The sequence below is a fragment of the Saccostrea echinata genome, unplaced genomic scaffold (assembly GCF_033153115.1).
Source record: "Saccostrea echinata isolate AGI-Se365-2 ecotype Australia unplaced genomic scaffold, CSIRO_AGI_Sech_v1 ptg000051l, whole genome shotgun sequence".
NCBI lineage: Eukaryota > Metazoa > Mollusca > Bivalvia > Ostreida > Ostreidae > Saccostrea > Saccostrea echinata.
The window spans coordinates 6,213,757-6,237,215 of NW_026889800.1; the positions used below are offsets into that span (position 1 = coordinate 6,213,757).

At 33.5% G+C, this 23,459-nt stretch overlaps 1 protein-coding gene across 2 annotated transcripts; it reads left to right on the forward strand.

The window, feature by feature from the left end:
- The first annotated feature begins 66 nt into the window (after positions 1-66).
- On the forward strand, positions 67-22,161 carry LOC133203567 (protein arginine N-methyltransferase 6-like). Of its 2 annotated transcripts, XM_061339337.1 has the most exons (13): positions 67-148; positions 2,296-2,391; positions 5,037-5,102; positions 5,691-5,800; positions 7,658-7,758; positions 14,084-14,131; positions 15,137-15,205; positions 16,001-16,071; positions 16,239-16,321; positions 16,409-16,518; positions 19,170-19,279; positions 19,737-19,847; positions 21,898-22,161. In XM_061339337.1, exons 1-13 carry the CDS (start codon positions 126-128, stop codon positions 21,980-21,982), a joined length of 1,083 nt encoding a protein of 360 aa, XP_061195321.1. In that variant the 5' UTR covers positions 67-125; the 3' UTR covers positions 21,983-22,161. The 2 variants fall into 2 exon arrangements, with proteins under 2 accessions (XP_061195321.1, XP_061195320.1); XM_061339336.1 differs by lacking the exon at positions 67-148 and having other exon boundaries at positions 2,136-2,391.
- Positions 22,162-23,459: the final 1,298 nt, after the last annotated feature.

A 23,459-nucleotide genomic window follows, 5' to 3' on the forward strand; every position in this document is an offset into this window, starting at 1 on the left:
CGTCCACGCATGAAAAGTTTTACGGATCGGGATCTGAATGCATGTAAATGATAACCACGAAAACAGCAATGTCTGCGCCCATCTGAAAAATATAAAACACATGTGTCTTTCAAAACAGCGTAAAAATGGAAGGGTTTCCATCGAAACGGTATATCTGTTTCTTTTCTGTTGAATTATTTTAGTATTAATTTCTATGAAAATAGTACCGGAATAGACCCTATACATGTATATGAAATACAAACTTGTTTGATGTACAGATATTTATATCTATTCATAATAAATGTTCTGATGAAATGTATGGCTTTAGGGTACGAAAATCCTAGAACACATCTGTAGTGTACGACATCACATATCTTCTTTTAAATCTGTAGGCTAATTTTACCATTCTTATCTATCTATCCTTTATCTATCTATCCTATAAGAACACGAGTTGTCTCTCTTTTGCCAGCTCAAGCACTGAGTACACTATTTTTTGTACAATTTACAGCAGGCTGTGTAGTGACTACTGAAAGTGTCAATGGTCTTTCTGAAATCTTTTATATTTAAACAAAAAAAACACGAGCCATAATTATGAAATGATGGCGGATGGGGAGACGGTGATGTTGGGACACAGTGGCATAGTATAGGCTAATACTAAACCCATAGTATAATAAACCCGTAGTATAATTAATTAATTAATTAATTATTAAATAAATAAATAATTTGTCATCGTCGAATAATATTTTAGAAAACTGACCGAACTTTTCAAATTTAATTTTTCGTTATTTTATATAGACTCCGGGTTTTTATACCCCATAAACGAGGATTCGTGGGCACGTAGTTTTTGGTTTGTCTGTCCATGTATCTGTCTGTATTTCCCAATTACTAGTACAGTGTATGGTCATAGTGTAAAGGAACCTTGAAATATCGTTCTGAAAAAAAAGGTTTTACAACAAAGGTACTTGTTTCGGTAATAAATAATTAAAAGTCTAGATTTGAAAGAATATGAAATGATCAACCATTGTCAAGAAAACCCTGACATTGAAAAAATTGCTTTTGAACGCAATATTTATACTATGGGTTAAAAAAATTATTACCGAAGCAAGTGGCTGTATTTTACAAACATCATTCGCAGCAAAGTCTGTCTGGCTGTTCACAATGAGTACTACCTCACTATTCATTTGAAGTAATTATTTTTAAATTCTTATAGAATTTATAAAAGATACTGAGGTAAACCAATAAAAAAATTGTTGCAAGTTTCGGCTTCAAGACGTCAAATTTCTCACCTTAGCCGATAAAAAATCATGAATTCTATAAAATAGTAACACTTAATCCACAGGGGATATAAGTAATCACGAAAATAGATAATACTTAAGCACCCCACTAGGCTTCATTCAGAAAGCTGTTGGTTTTAGTTAATAACGTGATTCTCTTTCGTCAGTAAGAATCTCCTCTAGATCGAGGACTTTCAGTTTGGACATGTGTATAAATCGACAGGAAAGCAATATCTCAGCGGCATTATTAATGACTGCATGTAACAATAGTATTAAAAGAAAGGGAGAATAGCGAGAGAAATGCATTGCATCTAGATAAGGCAAGAGCAATTTGTAAACTGGACAATTTTATTTTTCACAAATTGCATGAGATGAGGAGTAGCCGATGTCAAAGGTTAAAAAATACAGTGTATAAAGAGAGAGAACTGGTTGAATTCAGGAAAAAGTGCGTGCGTCTCGCCGACAAATCGTTGTATGCTATTGACAGTATCAATTAACAAGCGTCAATTAGAAGAAGCGAATTAATAGAAAAATTCGGTCAAATATCGAGTCACTTACAATGTACATATGTACTCAGCTGTCGCTGTGCCAGACATTTTTGGGTACACGGGAAAAGACATGGTTTTCCTTTAGTCATGCTTGAGAAGAGAATGATAAGCGAAGTGTTGGAAAATTTTCAACAGTCAGACATCCGTTTGAACAGTTTAATTTTTTTTCTTTTTTTTTTTTATAATTTTGCGTGTGATCCGAATACAGGCGGCTGATGTTTGGAAGGTCTTTACTAATCTGTAACTCGTGTCAGATACATAATTTTTTTTTTTTTCTTTCTTTGACGTTTAACATGTTTAGCGGATGTTCTTGATATTCGATTGCTGGATAACCACAATACGTAAACAAATGAATTCAAAACTTTAAGAAAAGTAAAGGAGATTTAATAAAAGACGAAAAGCTCCAATCATTGGAGAAGTATAAGAGGACTATATGGACCCACACCTTTCAATGTGACCATGGATTTGTTAATATCAATTTATAAATATTTTAGGAAAAAGTTCGATGATAATGTTGACGACTCTAGGAATGTTACGGACACTGTGGAACAAACGAATACGGCGGGCAATCAAGACAAGGAATATTTCCAGTAAGTATGAGAAAAAGAGATAGATATAGTTTGGGATAAAAAGGTACAAGTTATTGACTACCTGACTGCATAGTAAAATACAGGGAAAAAAAACAAAAAAAAAAAAAAAAAGATCAAGCTAATGTGAAGACAATGTAAGATTTCTTCCTATTTTCGTGGGTCCAATTTTTTGCGGTTTGAGGAAAAAATACTGATTCGAGGGGATCTAATTTGGTAGTTAAAGGAGAAACATTTTATAGCAGTATTAAATTTTCACATTTGGTGGGAGATATAAATTCATGGGTCTCTTCTTACCACGAAAACAATGGAAATTAAAAACCTTAGTTTGAAATATATTTATTCATTACAAATGAAATGGATTGAACAGCAGGCATAATGCCATTTAACATTGAAAAGCAGTATGTAAAAATAGATCATTAATTGGTACATGTATTTGGTGAATCCAGAGAAAGAGAGAAGGGGGGTAAAACAAAGAGAAAAAAACATAATAAAGTACATTTAACATTGAAAAGCAGTATGTAAAATAGATCATTAATTGTTACATGTATTTGGTGAATCCAGAGAAAGAGAAGGGGGGTAAAACAAAGAGAAAAAACATAATAAATTACATTTAACATTGAAAAGCAGTATGTAAAATAGATCATTAATTGTTACATGTATAAAGTGAATCCACAGAGAGAGAGAGAGAGAGAGGGAGAGAGAGAGAGAGTTGATAAAGAGCAAGAGCACAGTAGTCACTATAATTCTATTGGATATAAATACACAGAAGTCACTATAATTCTATTGGATATAAAATACCCATACAGGTGAAAGTATCTCCATTAAAAACACAGTAGTCACTACAATTCTAATGGATAAAAAATACCCACACAGGTGAATGTAACAGTACCAGAGCGTCGGGGGTATATTTTATTGAATTGTATCAGGATATTTCTCAGAGCATACATGGGTTCCTGGTGTTTCTGACAGAACATGAAATGATGGAATGAAATATGGAAATAGAATAGTAATCATGATCAAAGTCCATATAAACAATACAAATCGGGAGCAGAGCAAACACAGACCTCCAAAAACATCAGAGGAGGGATTGGGTGCTATGGAGGAGTGAACATCCCCTGCCGACCGGTCACACCCGCCGTGTGCTCCTTGTCATGATCGGGAAAAAACGGAAAAATCCGTAGACAAGTGTGTAAATAATGACCAAACAATTAATACGAAAAATGTCAGTCAGCATTTGAATTAATGATAGGTTGTATTTGCTGACAAGGTCATTGTATCCACCATAAAACTTGCGAAATGATGACGTCAAACGAGACTGTTGATATCCTTGTTTCATCAACTTGTTTGTCAATAGCTTGCCTCTTTTTAGATATTGTTCATGCGTAGAACATGCTCTTGCGTATCGAATCATCTGGTAATTTATCTAGTAAAATATCCAAATATGAAACAGATGTGTATGATTCTGTGGTATCTATGTACATCTATATATAGTGTGGCGTTTACCACGGTATTGTGATAAATATGTCGTATAGAAAGGAGTTCACATGGTATTCCCAAGAACATAAGGGAATTTGAATAATTACAGTATATTAATCGAATTTACTCGGTCGGTTTGCTATATACATGTATAGATAAATAATAATGATAATGCTTTTTCTAGAGAAGGTATTCGATTAGTTCAAGGCACTATCTCTAAATTTCAAACAATAAACATAATGCAAAGATAAACTTATAGTTTGAACATATTATATTGTACCTTATAATTACAAAGGGATTGGGCACAAAACTTATTACGCCTTCTCCGTACATGTATATTACAAATTTAAAATTAAGTCACAGTTAAACATTCAGCGAGAATATTGAGAAAGTGAATTCACTAGCATGATTTTTCTAATATAAATATTGTTTAAGGAGGTAAGGAAAGTTAATCCACTGAGTAGACCTTGTTCATGATGCTGGTAATTTATATCAGAGTTCTTTAGTTTAACACTTGAAGTGTTTTAAATCCTTTGTATCTACAGACAATTCGTCTCAGGTTAAAGCATTGGTAGGTATAAGGATAACTGATAATCAGCGTTTTCAATTATAGGTACACCTCTTCATTGTTTATAATACAGAGTAACAAGTTATAATCCAATAAACCGATCAGCGGAACAACTTCACTTAATTTATATCACGTACAGATGTAAAAAAAAAAAAAAAAAAAAAAGAAAGAAAAAGAAATGTTAACGGAACTATCTGCAAGGATCAGCATCAGACGCAAATAGCATTCACGTATAACGGGTAATAGGGAGGGATGTCGATAAGACCTCCAAACCTACTAATTAAGGCTCATTTTGATCCCCAGGCTTGATTTCAGCTCGAAAATGCAGGGACACACTCATATTTGTGTACAACTATCTTTGCAAAATATGGTAAAAAAATATTTTTTTAAGAAAAGAAAAACAAACTAAAACAAAAAAAAAAAAAAGAAAGAAAAAGGGAAGAATTGAAATATTGAATCATTATTTCGAAGAAGGAAACGATAACGGTGGACTCAAAAAAAGTGTTTGAGACCCGAAGTAACTGTAGGGGAATACTCAATTTGTTTTCTAGCAAAAATAACAACGGATTGATATAATGACAGATTGTTTTCTTCTTTGTAGAAGTTACGCTGATGTAGGAATCCACGAGGAGATGTTGAACGACGCAGTGAGAACAAACGCTTACAGGTCTGATAAATAAACTCAGTAATCGTTCTGCACTGGGGGCATATCATATTGCACATTGTATTAAGGTGATATTAAACCATGTTTCAAGTATGCCCTTTTATTTATATTGTTATAAGCAATTAAGATCTCAATTAAGGAAGATCACAGGATTGGATATTCATATAAAGAAAGAGAATACGGCCATTACGGGCCCGTCATTTTGAATTGAATTGAATACTTCATTTATAAATGTAATAGAAAATGAAATTAATATTTTTAACTGATCATGAGAAGCTTAAGCTTTCATAAATCTGCCAATAAAGATTCGTTTTCTGAACACTAAATGTCATGATTCAATACAACCAATTAAGAATAAAATGTCTGGGAAGAGGAAGATAAAGTGGGATAATTAGTTCTCATTGCTAGCACGTGTCCTTAATTTGTTTACACAGACCTGGTTGGCGGGCAAAAAATATAAGCACCGTACTGCGGCCGCGCGCCAGAGTCTGATCTTCAAACGCTAACAAGATTTTATTTCTCCATCAGTAAATGATTTGTCTAAAGCTGCTTGAGCCAATATTTATGTCGTTTTTTAACTGTTTCTAACAGATATGCCATATTGAAGAACTACGAAAAGATCCGAGGGAAGGTGGTGGCAGATGTGGGGGCGGGAACAGGGATACTCAGTATATTCTGTGTACAGGCCGGCGCGAAAAAAGGTACAGAAATAGCAGTGTATATACAGAAGATAGATATATATCTATATGTATATAAGATTTTGCTCATAACATCAAATCTAAAGAAAGCATTTTATTCCACTGTTGAATGAAATGATGTATTATTTCTAAGTCAAAACAGAAATAACAAGAAAAATATGTGTACGATAAGTATTCTACTGTACTATCTGTATCTGTCTTTTATTTTATCTCAGAAAATTTTTCATCAGCTGTGTTGATACATGTACCTGGTTTTATATTTCATTCAATGGTTTAAACATTTTATGTGTGGCACTCTTAACCTTTTTACAAAATTCTGCCCTATACCTCATGGGTCAATTCCTCTCGAGACTTCATTTTCAGTAAAATACTGAACTTCAAATGACCTTTCTTTGGCTAACCTCAGGTGAGTTTTTCTGATCAAAATTTATGTGTTGACTTTTCACATTTTCATCTTTTTCTTCAGATCCATTGTACCAATTTTAAGCAAACTTGCCACAAAGCATTCTTTGGTGAAGGGATTCACATTTGTTCAAATGAAGGGCCACACCCTGTTTCAAGGGGAGATAATTAAGAATAAGTAAAAATTAGATGGAACCTATCAAAAACCTTCTTCTCAAAAACCTTTTGGCCAGAGAAGTTGAAACTTATGTGAAAACTTCATTACATTGTGTAGATTCAAATTTGTTCAAATCTTGACCCCCAAGGGTAGGGTGAAGCCAGTACAGGGGATCAAATTTATACGACATACCTTTTAAAATCTTCTTTCCATAATAATAAAGCCATGATTAGTAATATTAATAAAGAAAGCATCCTCAGATAGTGTAGATTCAAAGTTTGTTCAAATCATGACCCCTGGGTAAGGATGGGGCCACAATAGGGGATCAGATTCATACATATGAATTAATAGAAAAATGTGAAATATGAAGATAACGAACAGTATTCAATCTCGAAAGTTCAATGAAATGATACAAATTCAGAGCAGAGCAAACACGGACCTCAGAATTTAGAGGTGGGATCAGGTGCCATAGAGGAGTGAGCATCCCCTGCTGACCAGTCACACCCGCCATGTGCTCCTTGTTATGATTGAAAAAAAATGGAAAAATCCAGACAGTTCAGTGTATAAATAATGGCCTAACAATTAAAATGAAAAATGTTAGTCAGCAGTTGACTCAATGATAGGTTGTATGTTCTTACAAGGTCATTGAATTGACCATAAAACTTGCGAAATGATGCTGTCAAACGAGACTGTTGATATCCTTGTTTCATCAATTTGTTTGTCTATAGCTTGACTTGTTTTAGAAATTGTTCATACGTAGAGCATGCTCTTGCAAATCGAATCAACTGAGAGATATTAACCCCGTATGCAGGTGATAAGGGTATAATGCTACATAAGTAAGGGAAGCTGACGATTGAAAAGTTGAAGTCATCACTTATATTATAAAGCTTTGTTGTTAGGTTACCATTAACATCTTAAAAATCTTAAGAATAACAAAACCATTATTAGTAAAATAATACAGAAGCATCCTTATGTAATATAGATATAATTAAATATGGAGATAACGAACAGTATTCAAGCTTAAAGTTCATTTAAATAATACAAATCGGGAGCAGAGCAAACATGGTCCTCCAATATCATCAGGGGTGAGATCTGGTGAGCGATGTTACCCATGAGTCTCTTGTAAATTTGTAATAAAATTCCAAAACAGTTGATTTAAATGCAAAATTGAAATATATCTCAGAAAATTTGAGCATTACATAAATATTTGAAAAAAAATCATATTTTATTGAATTAATATGAATATCAAAGCCATGAAAGATGTAAGTTGCTTTAAAATATGAATTCATAATTTGGAACAGTGTATGCCATAGAAGGGAGCAGCCTTTCCACCCAGACACGACTGGTTGTTGCTGAAAATAAAATGTCAGACAGAATAACTGTCATACAGGGTAAAGCAGAGGTATGTCTGATAGAATAACTGTCATACAGGGTAACACAGAGGTATGTCAGATGGAATAACTGTCATACAGGGTAACACAGAGGTATGCCAGACAGAATAAATGTCATACAGGGTAACACAGAGGTATGTCTGACAGAATAATGTCATACAGGGTAACACAGAGGTATGTCAGATAGAATAACTGTCATACAGGGTAACACAGAGGTATGTAAGACAGAATAACTGTCATACAGGGTAATGCAGAAGTATGTCTGACAGAATGACTGTCATACAGGGTAACACAGAGGTATGTCAGACAGAATAACTGTCATACAGGGTAACACAGAGGTATGTCTGACAGAATAACTGTCATACAGGGTAACACAGAGGTATGTCAGATAGAATAACTGTCATACAGGGTAACACAGAGGTATGTAAGACAGAATAACTGTCATACAGGGTAACGCAGAAGTATGTCTGACAGAATAACTGTCATACAGGGTAACACAGAGGTATGTCTGACAGAATAATGTCATACAGGGTAACACAGAGGTATGTCAGATAGAATAACTGTCATACAGGGTAACACAGAGGTATGTAAGACAGAATAACTGTCATACAGGGTAATGCAGAAGTATGTCTGACAGAATGACTGTCATACAGGGTAACACAGAGGTATGTCTGACAGAATAATGTCATACAGGGTAACACAGAGGTATGTCAGATAGAATAACTGTCATACAGGGTAACACAGAGGTATGTAAGACAGAATAACTGTCATACAGGGTAATGCAGAAGTATGTCTGACAGAATGACTGTCATACAGGGTAACACAAAGGTATGTCTGACAGAATAACTGTCATACAGGATAACACAGAGGTATGTCTGACAGAATAACTGTCATACAGGGTAACACAGAGGTATGTCTGACAGAATAACTGTCATACAGGATAACACAGAGGTATGTCTGACAGAATAACTGTCATACAGGGTAACACAAAGGTATGTCTGACAGAATATCATGCAAGGTTAATCAGGTTACACATACATGAACATGGTAAAGCAGAGGTATGTCCAGGTCTAGTTTTCTTTATCTTAAGTGCATTTTAATTTGATTTTCTGATTTGTTTTTTGAAAGCTTTTTTTTTTAAGTTTTATGATTGTAACGTGAGTGGATTAAGAGTTATAACTTATACATATCTTTGAAAACGATAGATAAATCACCAATTTTTCACTGAGTAAAAGAAAACAAAATTAGAAAAAAAGATAATAAATTCTAAAGATTACTATGTATGTCTAATAATAATATTTTGCTTGAAAGACAATGTAGTTTTTGATAGGTTTTTTTTTTAAATTGAAAATGCCATAAAATCAAAATTTCTGGGTTTCCATTTTTATGTGTCCACAATATTTATTTCAAAAAAGCATTGATAAATTTGCTAACAATTAGACAGACAAAGAAAAATAGATAAAAGCAAAATACCCTTATCATTGATCTTGTGGCCATAGCATAAACTTCTGACAACCTTTAATTTAACTACTATGATTTCAAAATTCAGAATATTAAATAAAATCACCTTAAAGAAATTACTCAGAACACTGTGTCAAATCATGGTAAAGGTCTATGCACTAGGCAAAATTGCTAATCCACCACTTGTTATTCTTATTTGTGAATTGAACATTTGTCTAATCGGTACTAACATATAATATGTCATCTTTTCCAATACATATGGCAAGACCATTAAATGACCTTCTTGCCCGAAAACCAATTTCCTGACGTGCATTGCGCATCTTTTTTGCCCTGATATGAAGTTGGTGAATACCGATGGTGGTCTGTGAGGTTGTACCAGAAGCAATATCCCAGTAAAAAATCAAATATGCAGCGATTGACTACCATATGGGTGAATTAAAAAAATGACCGCCAAACTGATTTTTTTTGGCAAAATTCAATTACTTATAACATATTTTTCACTTATATCATCATATTGCAAATGCATTCTAGTTTAAAATCCTAAAGTGGCAATAGAATAGACAATTGGATTAAAAAGTTTCAGAATTTTTATGAGTAAAATTTCTTTTGAAAAAATAAAATATCATTACACCTTAAAAGACTTTCTAAAATACACAATCAAAAGAAATTATAGTTTTTTATGCTTCAAAATGGTAAAAGGGGTATAAATGATTAAATGTAGACCTTGATTGAGTATCTTCTCTTGTACATGTGACAAAAAATGGGCTTTTTGATTGTTATTTTACATTATTTTTTCAATTCTGGTTTGAAAAGTTTTAATATGAAAAAAATATGAAGCAATAAAATTCCCCAAAATTCACTTTTTTGTCCGTTCAAGTCAATTCTTTAAATCTAAGCCAAAAAAGAAGTGTTATATACGAGTTCTCTTACGAAAAATACTAGATTTTGAAGTGACCCTATGTTACATTATTGTGTTGCACTCCTGACATCTGATATGTATTTTATTTAACATTGTTTTAAAAATTATAACACACAATAACCCATTCTTACTTTGTAAATCAATTTGTCGTTTTGATATTTTTCATTGTTTACAGCAGGTTTTTCATATTTTGAAGACCTTAAAACATGATTATTTGCAAAGTGTAATATATATAAATTTTATTTAAAATATATGTGAAATGATGAAAACTATTCCCTGAATTGACTGTAAAATTTCTGTAATTTGTTGATAGACATAGTGTTTTGAACATCAAATAGTATCAAGCATTTTTTTGCAACTTATTTTTTAGTAAAGATAGTTAAAAAGCATTGGTAATTATAAAGCAGTTTTGTTGCACTCCTGACTGCAGTAAAGTTTAAAATTAAAACCATAGAACACAAAAATTCATAAAGTGTTGGCAACATCAAGTGGTAATGAAATTGTGCGATACCTATAGTCCAATACTTCATAATTAAGACAGATGAAAGTATTTAAAATTCGCATTTTATCTGGAATTATACCCTATTTTATGCCAAAAAACTAGCTTAAATGTATATTTAGAAGATAAAATATATTTTAAAGCATATTTTCCTTTAGAGGACAAACACAGTAACCCACCAGAAAAATTCTACTCATCATTTTTTCTTTATTTTTATTCTTAGTGGATGATTTATAATTCTAACATATTTGTTGCACTCCTGACCAAAAGCATTGGGGCCTTTAAGAGTAGAATTGTGAAGTGAAAATTACATAAGAACTTGTTCTGTTGTTTCAGTGAAGTTGAGGAGGAATTACTTGAATTTAATGACAATGTTTTAGTGTGTTTATTTTTAACGTTCATTAAAAAAAATCACAAAAAGATAAAAACACATCTGAATTGATAAAATTGAAAAAGGAAGGATTTTAATAAAAAAAAAACTATCAATAATTTAGCATTAAATTATACAAAAAGATCATTATTAATTAATGAATACCTCTAAGCATGAATAGAAATCTTTTCGACACACAACTTGAATCTTTAAAAAAATGTGTTGCACTCCTGACCATAGAAATATGGATCTGAAGCACAGACAGATGCTGTAATTGATAAATCTATTTGGTAAAAATGTTCTTTGTGTCTTTATTTTCCAAAATAAAAATCAGAAAATCAAATAATGATAATAGTTTTTTCATGTTTGGGAGCAAAACATCAAATGTTGCACTCCTGACATTTTTGGGTATGCACATATACTTGACTCTCATTAATACTGCTTGTGATTTAGATAACATTTTTAAGTTTTAAATTGTATATCAGTTATTATTTTACACTTCCAAAAATTCTTTTTTGTCTTAATTTTCTATCAGAATTTTACAATTGATGTTTTTTTGGCAACACTACATTTTTTCTGTTGCACTCCTGACATAGTATAACATTTTTTTAAACATCAGTCATGACCACAACTTGATTAAACAAAAGTTATGACAGTCCACATTTAAAGCTCAATACTTTGAACATTATCAGGAAAGTCTTTATTTTCAACATGAAGTATTGTTTTTTTTATTTCACAGATCTCCAAAAAATATTGAAATTTCAAAATGTCACAAAAAGGTGTTGCACTCCTGACAATTTTAGCATCATTTTTGGGCGTAACTTTTTTGTTAATTGAGATATCAACGAGATATTTGGCAGGTATTTAGACACTATCTAAAGACATATGCTGAGACATAGAAATCTATTTTTATTGCCTGTATTTTTAGTGTGGGTTGATAAATATGCGTTTGGTCATTTTTTTTTTTGAATTCACCCATATCGCTTTAAGTAGTCCTCCAGTGCCTTGGTGTTTATACCCAGTCCACCCAACTTCCCGTTGCCCCAGTTTTGTGGAACAATCCTGAAATGGTAGTGTGGTGCTTACTTAATGCCGTTTATCTATTTGAAACAATTGTTCACTAGAGGAATAAATAATCTTTTAATTGTTTTAATTTTTTATAAATTTCTCCAAAGGAACCCTCTGCAGACACCATACTCACTGCTTTCATATGCTCTCCTGGGGTCAAACGCTGCATACGGTGTAATTTTTTTCTGAGATTTTAATTAGTACAAACATAAAGAACACAAACACAAAGAGAAAAAAAAATAGAAATTTATTCCTCCAAAAAGTAGGCACACGATTTTCATTTTTTCCCCTATGAAATGGTTACGCTTCAGTTAACATTGTTGTTATTTATCAATTAAGACATTTAAATGCATTATCTTTTACTCAAGTAACATACTTATACACAAATACATCATAAACAAGTTCTGAATAGTAAAATGTTAATTTTCTTCGGTGGTGCGTTAGCAATTTTGTCTAGTGTATGCCACCAGAGACTTATAATAATCTCTTATACCTCTCAACAAAAAGTCAGATCAAATGCCTGTATGCTTATGATAGGATATCAAATAAACTAAAATGTACTGCTTAATAAATGAAATTAATTATTACATGGTCTCTTATCACCTTGAAAATATTAACAATAACAAGATCTCACCTGATCTTTAAATGTTCACCATTACGAGATGTCACATCAGTTTAATAAATTAATCATACACCATTCTCACATTATCATTATAATAAGACTTATTAAAGGTAAGTTGTTAGGTTTTATGAGAGTTATTGCTGTGTTTTGTCCGTGCATTTTTCTACGCGTGAGTATACACGATTGATTGATTTATAGTATGTTTTTTACGTCCCATTTGACAATTTTTCACTCATATAGAGACCTCACCATATACCAGTAAAGGACTTCAAATTTAAACCTTTACTCGGCACTCGGGACCATTGAGCAGTGAGGGATCTTTATCGTGCCAACTCCTTACGTGACACTGGGGCCTCGGTTTCTGAGGCCTCTTCCGAAGGACCCGCATCTTCACCGAGCCTAGCCCTTGGCGAAGGAACTGTTGTTAACCTATTTTTTATCGACTTAAGTCAGTTGCGCCCGAGATTCGAACTCAGGACCTTCCGATCAATGAGTGAGCGCTCTACCGACTGAGCTACCGTGACGGTGAGTGTACACGAAAGTGGCATTCAAATCAATTTCATAGTTGGTTAGGTAGAAAAACACAGCAAATGTACATATTACGAAATGTTACCTCAACTTTGTAATATAAAACATTACAAGATGTTTTGTTATTTACATTTGTAATATAGATCATTTAATTACAAGATGTTGATTCACATTTCGACCATGATTATTCTAAGATGATATTTCATCTTTAAACATTAATTATTACAAGATGTTACTTCATTAAAACATTAAACCTTGGGTGATGATATATCACCTTTATAAAATTAATCATTTAACAAGATGTTACATCGCCTGAAAAACATTAATATCTACAAAAGCTATCACCTTTAAAAACTCTCTATTACAATATGACACATTACGTTTAAATATCAATTCTAACAAAATGTCACATCAGCTTTAAACTATTGATCATTACAAATTGTCTCCTAAAATATAAATTGATTGATTGATCGATTGTTTGTTGTTTAACGTCTCGAGAGAAAATTTTTCACTCATATGGACACGCCATCACTTGCAGGTGGAGGGCTACAAATTTTGACCTATACTTGGCACTCAGGGCCCTTGGGCAGTGAGGGGATCTTTTTTCGTGCCAGCACTTATTGCGACACGGGACCTCGGTTTATACGGTCTCATCCGAAGGACCGGATTCTACGTCCCGCAGTGGGATTCGAACCCGCGCCTTAAGGATCAACCCCTTACTGCGCGACTCTAGAGCAAATGCTCTAACCACTGCGCCATGCGGGCGACTCTAAAATATAAACCTAAAATATAAACGATATTAATACGTCAAATAATCTTCGAATACTACATGTACCAAATTATTATGTAAACCATATTCTTTTTAACAGGATGTCAGGTTACCAGAAAAAGTGGATGTTATAGTTAGTGAGTGGATGGTATGTATACCGAGATGTATTTGTCATTCAGAGTTTATTCTACTTCACAATGAAATGTATACAGAGACAGTTTTGTAATTCAGAATCAACATTTTTTTTATATCAAGATGTTTTGAGATGAAATATATGGAGATAACGAACAGTATTCAAGCTCAAAAGTCCATTAAACAATACAGAATAGGAGTAGAGCATACACGGACCTCCAAAACATCAGAGGTGGGATCAGGTGCCATGGAGGAGTGAGCATCCCCTGCCGACCGGTCACACCCGCCGTGTGCTCCTTGTCATGATCGGGAAATAACGGGAAAATCCGTCGACAATCTATTAATAATAATTTTTTGAGGGCATCTTTATCTTTTTTGTCAGAAAACTGTGGCTGATTACACTCCACTCCTCGAATGGAGATCAATCTGGGTTTCCAACAACGATTAATCTTTTGCTAATGAAGTGAGGACATGACGAGTCCGACATGTGGAAACATCTGAGATTTGATTTTATTCATAATGTTCTGATAATGATTTACTTTGTAGGGGTTTTCCTTGGTCTAGGACTGTTTTGTTTTTTATATTATACAATGAGTGTCTTCAATACCTAGAGTACACTCAAAGAATAAGGAATAGCCAGTTTGCCAGTAAAATCGACTGTGCAGAGGTATCGTCCCTTGGTACCCTCTGTATTCAAGTTACCATTTTTATACCCCTCGCAAACGAAGTTTGGGGGGTTATGTTGAAATCAGCATGTCTGTCTGTTTGTCCGTCCTTCTGTCTAGCTGTCTATAAACGTGATTTTGTCCGAACCTGTTCTCGGAGACTATTGCATATATTTGTCTGAAATTTACAGGCATATTCCTTGCTCCATGAGTGTGTTGTTTTATATGTAGTCAGATTTATTTTTCAGGGCTATCCCTTGCTCTATGAGTGTTTTGTGTTATGTTATATATCTACTTTTCAGGGCTATTCCTTGTTCTGTGAGTGTTTTGTGTTATGTTATAAATCTACTTTTCAGGGCTATTCCTTGCTCTATGAGTCAATGTTACCTTCAGTCCTTCATATCAGAGATCATTGGATGAAAAAGGTATTTGTAGTTTGATTACATGCATTAATGCATTAGAATTTTTTTCATTTCTTCCATGATTCAGAGAGCAATTACTTTCATTGACATGTTGAAAGGTTAACAATTCTTTTATAATTTGACAATAGATGGATATGAAATATGGAGATAACGAACAATATTCAAGCCCAATGTCCATTAATACAATCGGGAGCAGAGCAAACACGGACCTCCAAACATCAGAGGTGGGATCAGGTGCCATGGAGGAGTGAGCATCCCATGCCGACCGGTCACACCCACCGTGTGCTCCTTATTATGATCGGGAAATAATGTTTGGTCAAGATATTGTAACCAAACATATTAAACTCACCTTTCAATGTCTTTTGACAAAGAGTTTCCTGGCTTCTTTTTCCCTACCTTCACACATTGGTGTTTTTAATTGCTTTAATTTTATAGTCATTTAATTAAGGCACTTTTATAGGTTGATTGCTCAATATCTTTTATCCGAGTAATGCTTAAGGTATAATGCTAGTTTTATAATTAAAGATATAGATAAGCCATTTTAAGTTGAACTTCTTAGTTGTGTTTTCTACAATTTATTTCGGCTATGTTTTAATCTGAAATCAAACGAAATGTTGTTTCTGGGGTTTGATTTTCTTTGTAATATAAAAAAACCTATAAATCCTAGTCCTCCCAAATGTTGCATTTTCAAACTACAGTATCATGTATCTACTTTATGCACGAAATTCAAGCTACATGAACCAATATATTTTCCTCCAACCCAGAAAATGTTATTTTACAGTAATTTGTGAATTTCAGGGTGGATTAATGCTTCCTTCCTCTGCTGTGCTATATATAGCCCCGTTTTCCGACGATGAGATAACAGAAAAGTACGTGCATAGAGACTCTTTCTAATGGTCGGCAAAATAGTCTTTAGAAAGATTGAAAATTCTCTTAAAGATAAAAAATATCTTACAAAAAAGAATCACTTTTATGAGCATTTTATTGTAAAATGATGTTCAGAAACCTTTTATTCTGTATTCTTGACACTGTATAGACTGGAGATTTGGAGTGAAATGAAGGACAGATATAAAGTATCAATGGACTGCATGAAAAACTATGCCAGGCAGTGCATATCACGTAAGGACATTAGACACATTTTTGTTGAATACATTCTAGTTCTTGTGGTACAATGTACATATGAAATATTCACTTTTTTTGTGGCAGGTGGGGCACATGTGCGTTGTGTTTCTCCAGAAGACATTATATCCCATGGTTACCCTTTAGTTACCTTTGACCTACATAAAGTGTCCATCTCAGACATTTCTGATATTCAGGTGAAGAAAAAAATATGAGGAATATTGCTCTTGGTTATTTAAGCTTTTGTTTTGTTTTTTCTTCTTTCTTTTTAAAAAGCATCAACAAGTTACGTTTTGTATTTATGTTTCTTTTTTTTAGGTCACCTGAGTCACTCAGGTGACCTATTGCTATCCGTTCTCGTCCGTCGGCGTGCGTCGTGTGTTAACATTTGAACATTTTTAGTTTCTTCTCTGAAACCGCTTAACCAATTTCAACCAAATTTGGCATATAGCATCTATGGGTGAAGGGGAACAAAAATTTTGAATTTCATGGTCCCTGCCCCCCTGGGGCCTGAGGGGTGGGGCTGAAACCACCAAAAATAATGCAATCTTTAAAAATCTTCTTCTTTACTCCTGGACATCAAGCAGTCAAACTGTTGGCATCATTGTAATAAGCATTGAGCCCTCTACCAAAATTGTGAAATTCATGGCCCAGGATCAGGGGTTCTGGTGTTAGGGCAGGGCTCTATTGATTATATAGTGAAAATGTATTAATTCTTTGAAAATCTTCTTCTCTGCTCCTGGGTATTAAATAAAGTAACTAAGTACATTGTTATGATGAGCAAGAGTGCTTCTACCAAAATTGTGAATTTCATGGCCCCAGGGTCAGGGGTTCTGGTGTTAGGGCAGGGCTCTATTGATTATATAGTGAAAATGTATTAATTCTTTGAAAATCTTCTTCTCTGCTCCTGGGTATTAAATAAAATAACTAAGTACATAGTTATGATGAGCAAAAATGCCTTTTCAAAAATTGTGAATTTCATGGCCCCAGGGTCAGGGGTTCTGGTGTTAGGGCAGGGCTCTATCGACTATATAGTGAAAATGCATTAATTCTTTGAAAATCTTCTCCTCTGCTCCTGGGCATTAAGGTGATAAACTAAGTACATAGTTATGATGAGGAGGTGGGCCTCTTCCAGATTTGTGAAAGCCATGGCCCCTGGGTCAGGGGTTCTGGTGTTAGGGTGGGGCTCTATTGATTATATAGTGAAAATGCATTAATTCTTTGAAAATCTTCTTCTCTGCTCCTGGGTATTATTTAAACAAACTAAGTGGATGGTTATGATGCATAAGGATGCCTTTTCAAAAATTGTGAATTTCATGGCCCCAGGGTCAGGGGTTCTGGTGTTAGGGCGGGGCTCTATCGACTATATAGTGAAAATGCATTAATTCTTTGAAAATCTTCTCCTCTGCTCCTGGGCAATAAGGTGATAAACTAAGTACATAGTTATGATGAGGAGGTGGGCCTCTTCCAGAATTGTGAAAGCCATGGCCCCTGGGTCAGGGGTTCTGGTATTAGGGTGGGGCTTTATTGATTATATAGTGAAAATGCATTAATTCTTTGAAAATCTTCTTCTCTGCTCCTGGGTATTATTTGAACAAACTAAGTGGATGGTTATGATAGGCAAGGATGCCTCTTCCAAACTTTTTAAATATATGGCCTCAGTTTTTGGGGTTCTTGAGGAGGGGGGCTCTATTGATTATATAGTGAAAAAGCATTAATTCTATTAATTAATCATTAATTAATCCTGTCTGCTCCTTAGTGTTGAGCTGATAAATAAATTGCTTAGCTATGATGAAAATGGGAGCTTTGAACAGAATTTTTAAATCTTGTGGTCCTAGGGTCAGGGGTTCTAGCATAACGAGGGAGGGGGGCTTTTGATAATATAGTGGAAAAGTGTTAATTCTTTGAAGTCCACAGTTATGATGATGAGGGTAACTCTTCCAAATTTGTAAATTTCTTGACCCTTGGTCTTGGGTTCTGGTGTTAGGGTAAGGCTTTGTTGAATCTGTAGTGAAAATGCATTGTACCTGTGAAATTCTTCTCTGCTTCTGGGCATATCGGAAGCAAACTGAGTAAAAGTTTAAATGATATAAGTAACCGTATTTCTACCAGATTTTTGAACATCTGGACCATTTGTCTAAGCATTCTGGTCCTGGGCAGGGCTCTATTAATTTCTATTCTTCTGAGAGAAGTTATTCCCCTTTTCCATTCACCTTTGATAATTAATCACTGTGAATAATGTATTTGAAAGGTTAATAGAATAAGATAATTATGCAAGAATGTTTATCGTATAATTCAAAAAGTACTTTCTTAGTTTTAATAATCAGGTAGACCTGTAAGTAATAGATAAATAAAAATGAGACAAAAATAACTTATCTTATTAAAAGTTCTTCAAAGACCATAAGAGAGGTCAATGCTAGAGGTCTTAATATTGGTTTAAAAATAGTACAGAAGCTCTAATAGTTTGTTAATAGTCTGCATGGTGATAGTGTTAAGTAGGGGGGGGGGGGGGGGGGGGGCAGATTAGAACTTAATTGATGAGTTGATACTGAATACTAGACTAATTATTTTAATGATCCTGATCTTCCTACTTCTCTTGCTTTAGGGCAACAAAGCTTCATTTATCAGTGTATTTAACTTCTAAATCGTTGTATTATACTCAGGTGACCGTTAAGGCCCTTGGGCCTCTTGTTTCATATACTTGTAAATAGTTTGGCACTTTCAAAAGACGTCTTTTGTTTTTCTCAAGTTTGTTTTTTCTACATAGTTATGATAAATCGTGTATTTTTCAAAAGTTACAGATTAAATTAAATGTAACATTTATATCGATTTGATTGTAATATTCCAGAGAAAATTTGAGCTGTCCTGTTTTGGGTCGTCAATCTTCCATGGGTTTGTGTTATGGTTTACCGTCACATTTCCAGAAAATGTTGTCCTTTCCACTTCTCCTTATTCACAGTGAGACATCTATATTACTATTAATCACTTTTTCGCGAGAACTTTATTTTTTGCGTAATTTCGCGACACAGTGTGCTCTCGTAAATTTCATTCTCGTGTATATTAGTATTCCTTAAGATTATACAGAGCAAAAGAAACACAATTTGTGAAAATTTTGTCTCGTTAATAAAGATTTAATGACTATCTTCTATCTCACGAGAATAAGGTGTTTCGAAAATAAAGTGATCTACAGTATTCTACCATAAAATAATTCTCGTTTTATCACAACCTGAAAAATCTTCTTTGGCAGTAAGGGAATGTAACACCAATAATTTACTGATGAATATGTTAAAGAATTCATGCAGGTATTTTAAAATTCTTTTATAAATATGTAAACCCAAGTATGTTTTTTCCGAAATATCAGTATCACTTAAATTTTGATTTTCAACATAAAAACAGACCTTTATATTTATACTAGAGAGACACACTGGGGACAGACCTTGTTCTATAATGACACAGAGATAGAGGTGAAGCAGGACACAAGGATTTGTGGGAATCTATCTATAAAACCAAACAGAAATAAGCCAAGGTAAAACCAGGCTTTATATATATATTATTATAACAGTAACTTGATCCGAAGAGTCGTATCACGTCGAGTTGACAGGCGCGGATCATCAGATCAAACGAGATGCGAAGCAGTGATTGCATAAATTCGACAGTAAAACTGAGTGACAAACAGTTGGGTATATAATAAATTGGTATATCGTAGTACCTCGGCTGAACTGTTGTTAACTTATTGCATGTAATTAAAAGCTGTGGTACCAAGAACGTTGGCCATCAGATGGCCCTAACAAAAAAGCACTATAGTAAATTATAGTTTACTATAGTTAGCTATAGTATCAAAGTTTTCACTATAGTATATAAAAAGCACTATAGTAAATTATAGTTTACTATAGTTAGCTATAGTATCAAAGCTTCACTATAGTATATAAAAAAGCACTATAGTAAATTATAGTTTACTATAGTTAGCTATAGTATCAAAGTTTTCACTATAGTATATCAATTTGGAAGTATTTTTTGTGTGTAAGCGGGTTGAAGATGACCATATCAAGAAAACTCTTTGATACTCGGGTAATCCTTGCTCTCTTGTCGGAAGGATTTAACACGGGGAAGGCGAATTGGATTGGGGAAAGGTGGGGGAGTGATTTTCACCAGCATTTTCATAATTATTTCTTTTGTCATCAACTCTTTAGCTCCACAAAGTTGTATTGTATGTGATATTTTTAATTACATTTCAAATGACTTTCTTGCCGAAAGAACGCTCAGTGAATTTGAAGAAGTTGATACAATTGAATTCCTCCATTCTTGACATTAGATAGAAACGTCCGAAAATTTTTATTCACATTCATTTCATTGTTTTTTTTTTAATTATCCTCAGCCATTGTAATATTTCCCATTAATTTTTAGTGACTTACGATTCAAATACTAGTATCAGATTATTTTTCGCCGCCCCAGTGAACACATAAAGCCGTTAAATAAAATAAATGAAAGTGTGTTTAGTTCATCGATTACAATGACAATATCTACAAAGCTTCAAATATAGTGAATGAAAAATGTTTTGTAGCTCATTTTGAGATATCAAATTTTGGGGACGGTCAGGGCATGTAACACTTTCCTCAAAAGTGCATTTAAAAATGAATTATATCCCCTTTCAACAATGACTTTATACTAGCGATATGTATAGGACTGAATCGAACCACCATAGGAAAAAATACCATGTAGACAGTTTGTAATTTATATTTTATTTTGCTATGGATATACATAAACATAAGAATAATCTAATACAAAATGAGTTCAGTGATTTTGATTTATAACTTTTTTATACAATTAATGTAACATTAGTATTATATATTAAGAAAAAGTGTGATTCATCAATCTCCTTCAACAATTGCGTTTAGCTGTGTCATTTAGCTTTTTTTTTCTCTAAGTGATCTGTTTCAACTTCACATTCTAGTAGGCGAATCAGAATGACAAGATTCCAATATTGCCACTGAAGCTATAACGTTAGTTTCACTTTTGATTTTGGGTTCGAAGGAAATTAAATACATTTCTTCCATTGTTGGTCACCTTATTTAATTTTAAATTCAAACACAGCTTAATAAGGTCAAGATTGTTGACATTAGAGTTGATCATACATGTATAGACCTTTTTTTTTTCAGATAAAGGTAAATAATAATAAGAAGTTAATCATGACATTTGGAGTTGACCTTGAATTATTCAGATAGCTCTGTTGTAAGAAATTAAGGGGGGTTGTTCCAGTGATTTTGTAAGCGTATTGTTATGTGTACAAGTGGTGAACATTTTCTCAATAATGTAAAACAAAACAGCTATCGTCTCCCTCTCCCCGTTGAAAACGATTCTTGTAGACGTGTGTAATGATCATTTACTTCAAATCTGTGTGAAGATTTAATATTTAAGTAGTAGTATCTTGTTCTCTTCTTCAGCAATTTACCCTGCAGGATTTGGTTTATTGAATATTTAGGTGATACAGAATTGATGAATATGATCATAATTCTATTTGAGCAATGCATGCTTGTTTCTAATGATACGATCACTGATTTCTTTGCTTATGTTTTCAGATTTCTGGATGTACATATAAGTTACCAAGTGGACAAAGACGATATAAAACAGAAATATTACTATATGAGTGACAATATAACATGAACAAGTGTGTTGGTGGAGAAATAGTTTGTGGGCATCCATGCTATGGATACAAGTGTGGAAACCTCCTTAAAGGGTTCAAGTTTGAATATTCTCTCAAGGAAGATATTTTTGTATTTTTGTTAAACCTTATGCAAAGTAATGGAGCATACAAAAATATTAATAAATGAAAATGGTCTAAACACGGAATTATCTTATCGTAGGCGATATATTCCTAAAGATTCGCTAATATGTGTGCTGCCAATATGACAGCTAGAAAAAGTTCTCTTAACAAAAATGCACAGCAGACAAATATCTTTCTTGTATAAATGCATGCAAATTCAAGGAAACAAAATTTCTATTAGAAGAAGTGGTTTCTCGTATATGAACATAAAGTATTATAAGAGAAAGGTTTTTAATGTAAAAACAGTTAAAAGAATCCACACTAGACCGCGTGACATTGTGACGATCTCCCCTGCATTGGTGCCATCAGAAACCCCACTTTTTTCAGTGGAAGGAGGATTTCCTCCTGAGAAAGGTATTGAGGAGGATTTTCCTGGGGATTGTGTTGGAGCAAAAGTCATTGGAGCCCTCGTCTTAGGTGCTCGAGTCGGTGGAGCCTGAGTCGTCGGTTTGCTCGCTTGTCCTGTTGAGGGGATTATGAGACCATGCCCCGTGTAGAATGGAAAAGGAGTAGTTGCAGGTTTTGGTGCTGTAAAATTAGAATTGCAATGCATCTTTCAGTACAAACAAATATATTACTAGACGCTGTCATAAGATAGTAATACCCATACGTAAAGTGTTTGCATGTAAATGCACTCTCCTTCTTCCGGTTAACCAGCGAAGAAGCCACAATAGTTTTTTTTTTTTTTTTTTTTTTTTTTTTTTTTTTTTTTTTTTTTTTCCTGAATATGCATGTATAAAGTGTATACATGTATAAAACCCTCTCTGGTGAGCATGTGATCCAAAGGCCTCATATATAAGTATATATTTCTTCAAATTCATTACTAGTCTGAAATTTGATAAAGCTTAAATTCTGTTAAAAAGAAAGTTTTTGGAAAGAAGGTTTTAAGAAAAAAAAGATGCATTTTAAGGAACCCTAAATAGTTACTCAGAACGAACTAGTTTTAGCGCAATAGTCCCTCAGAAATTACTAACTAGTTCTGGCGTATTTAGGACTAAGATATTATTAGTTTAAGCGTATAAATAGCTCAGAACAAACTCGGAACTTACTTATTTTATTTATGACTCAAAAAGTACTAGTTTAAGTATCTATAACATAAAACTTACCAGTTTCAGCGTACCTATAACAAGGACTTATTAGTTTTAGCGTATATTACGTATCTCAGTCAAAACTTACTTATTGTAGTGTATTAAAAACTCATAACTTACTTGTTTACGCATATCAGTAACTCATAACCTACTTGTTTTAGCGTATCAATAACTAAGAACTTACTAGTTTTAGCGTATCAATAACTCAGATCTTATTTGTTTTAGCGTA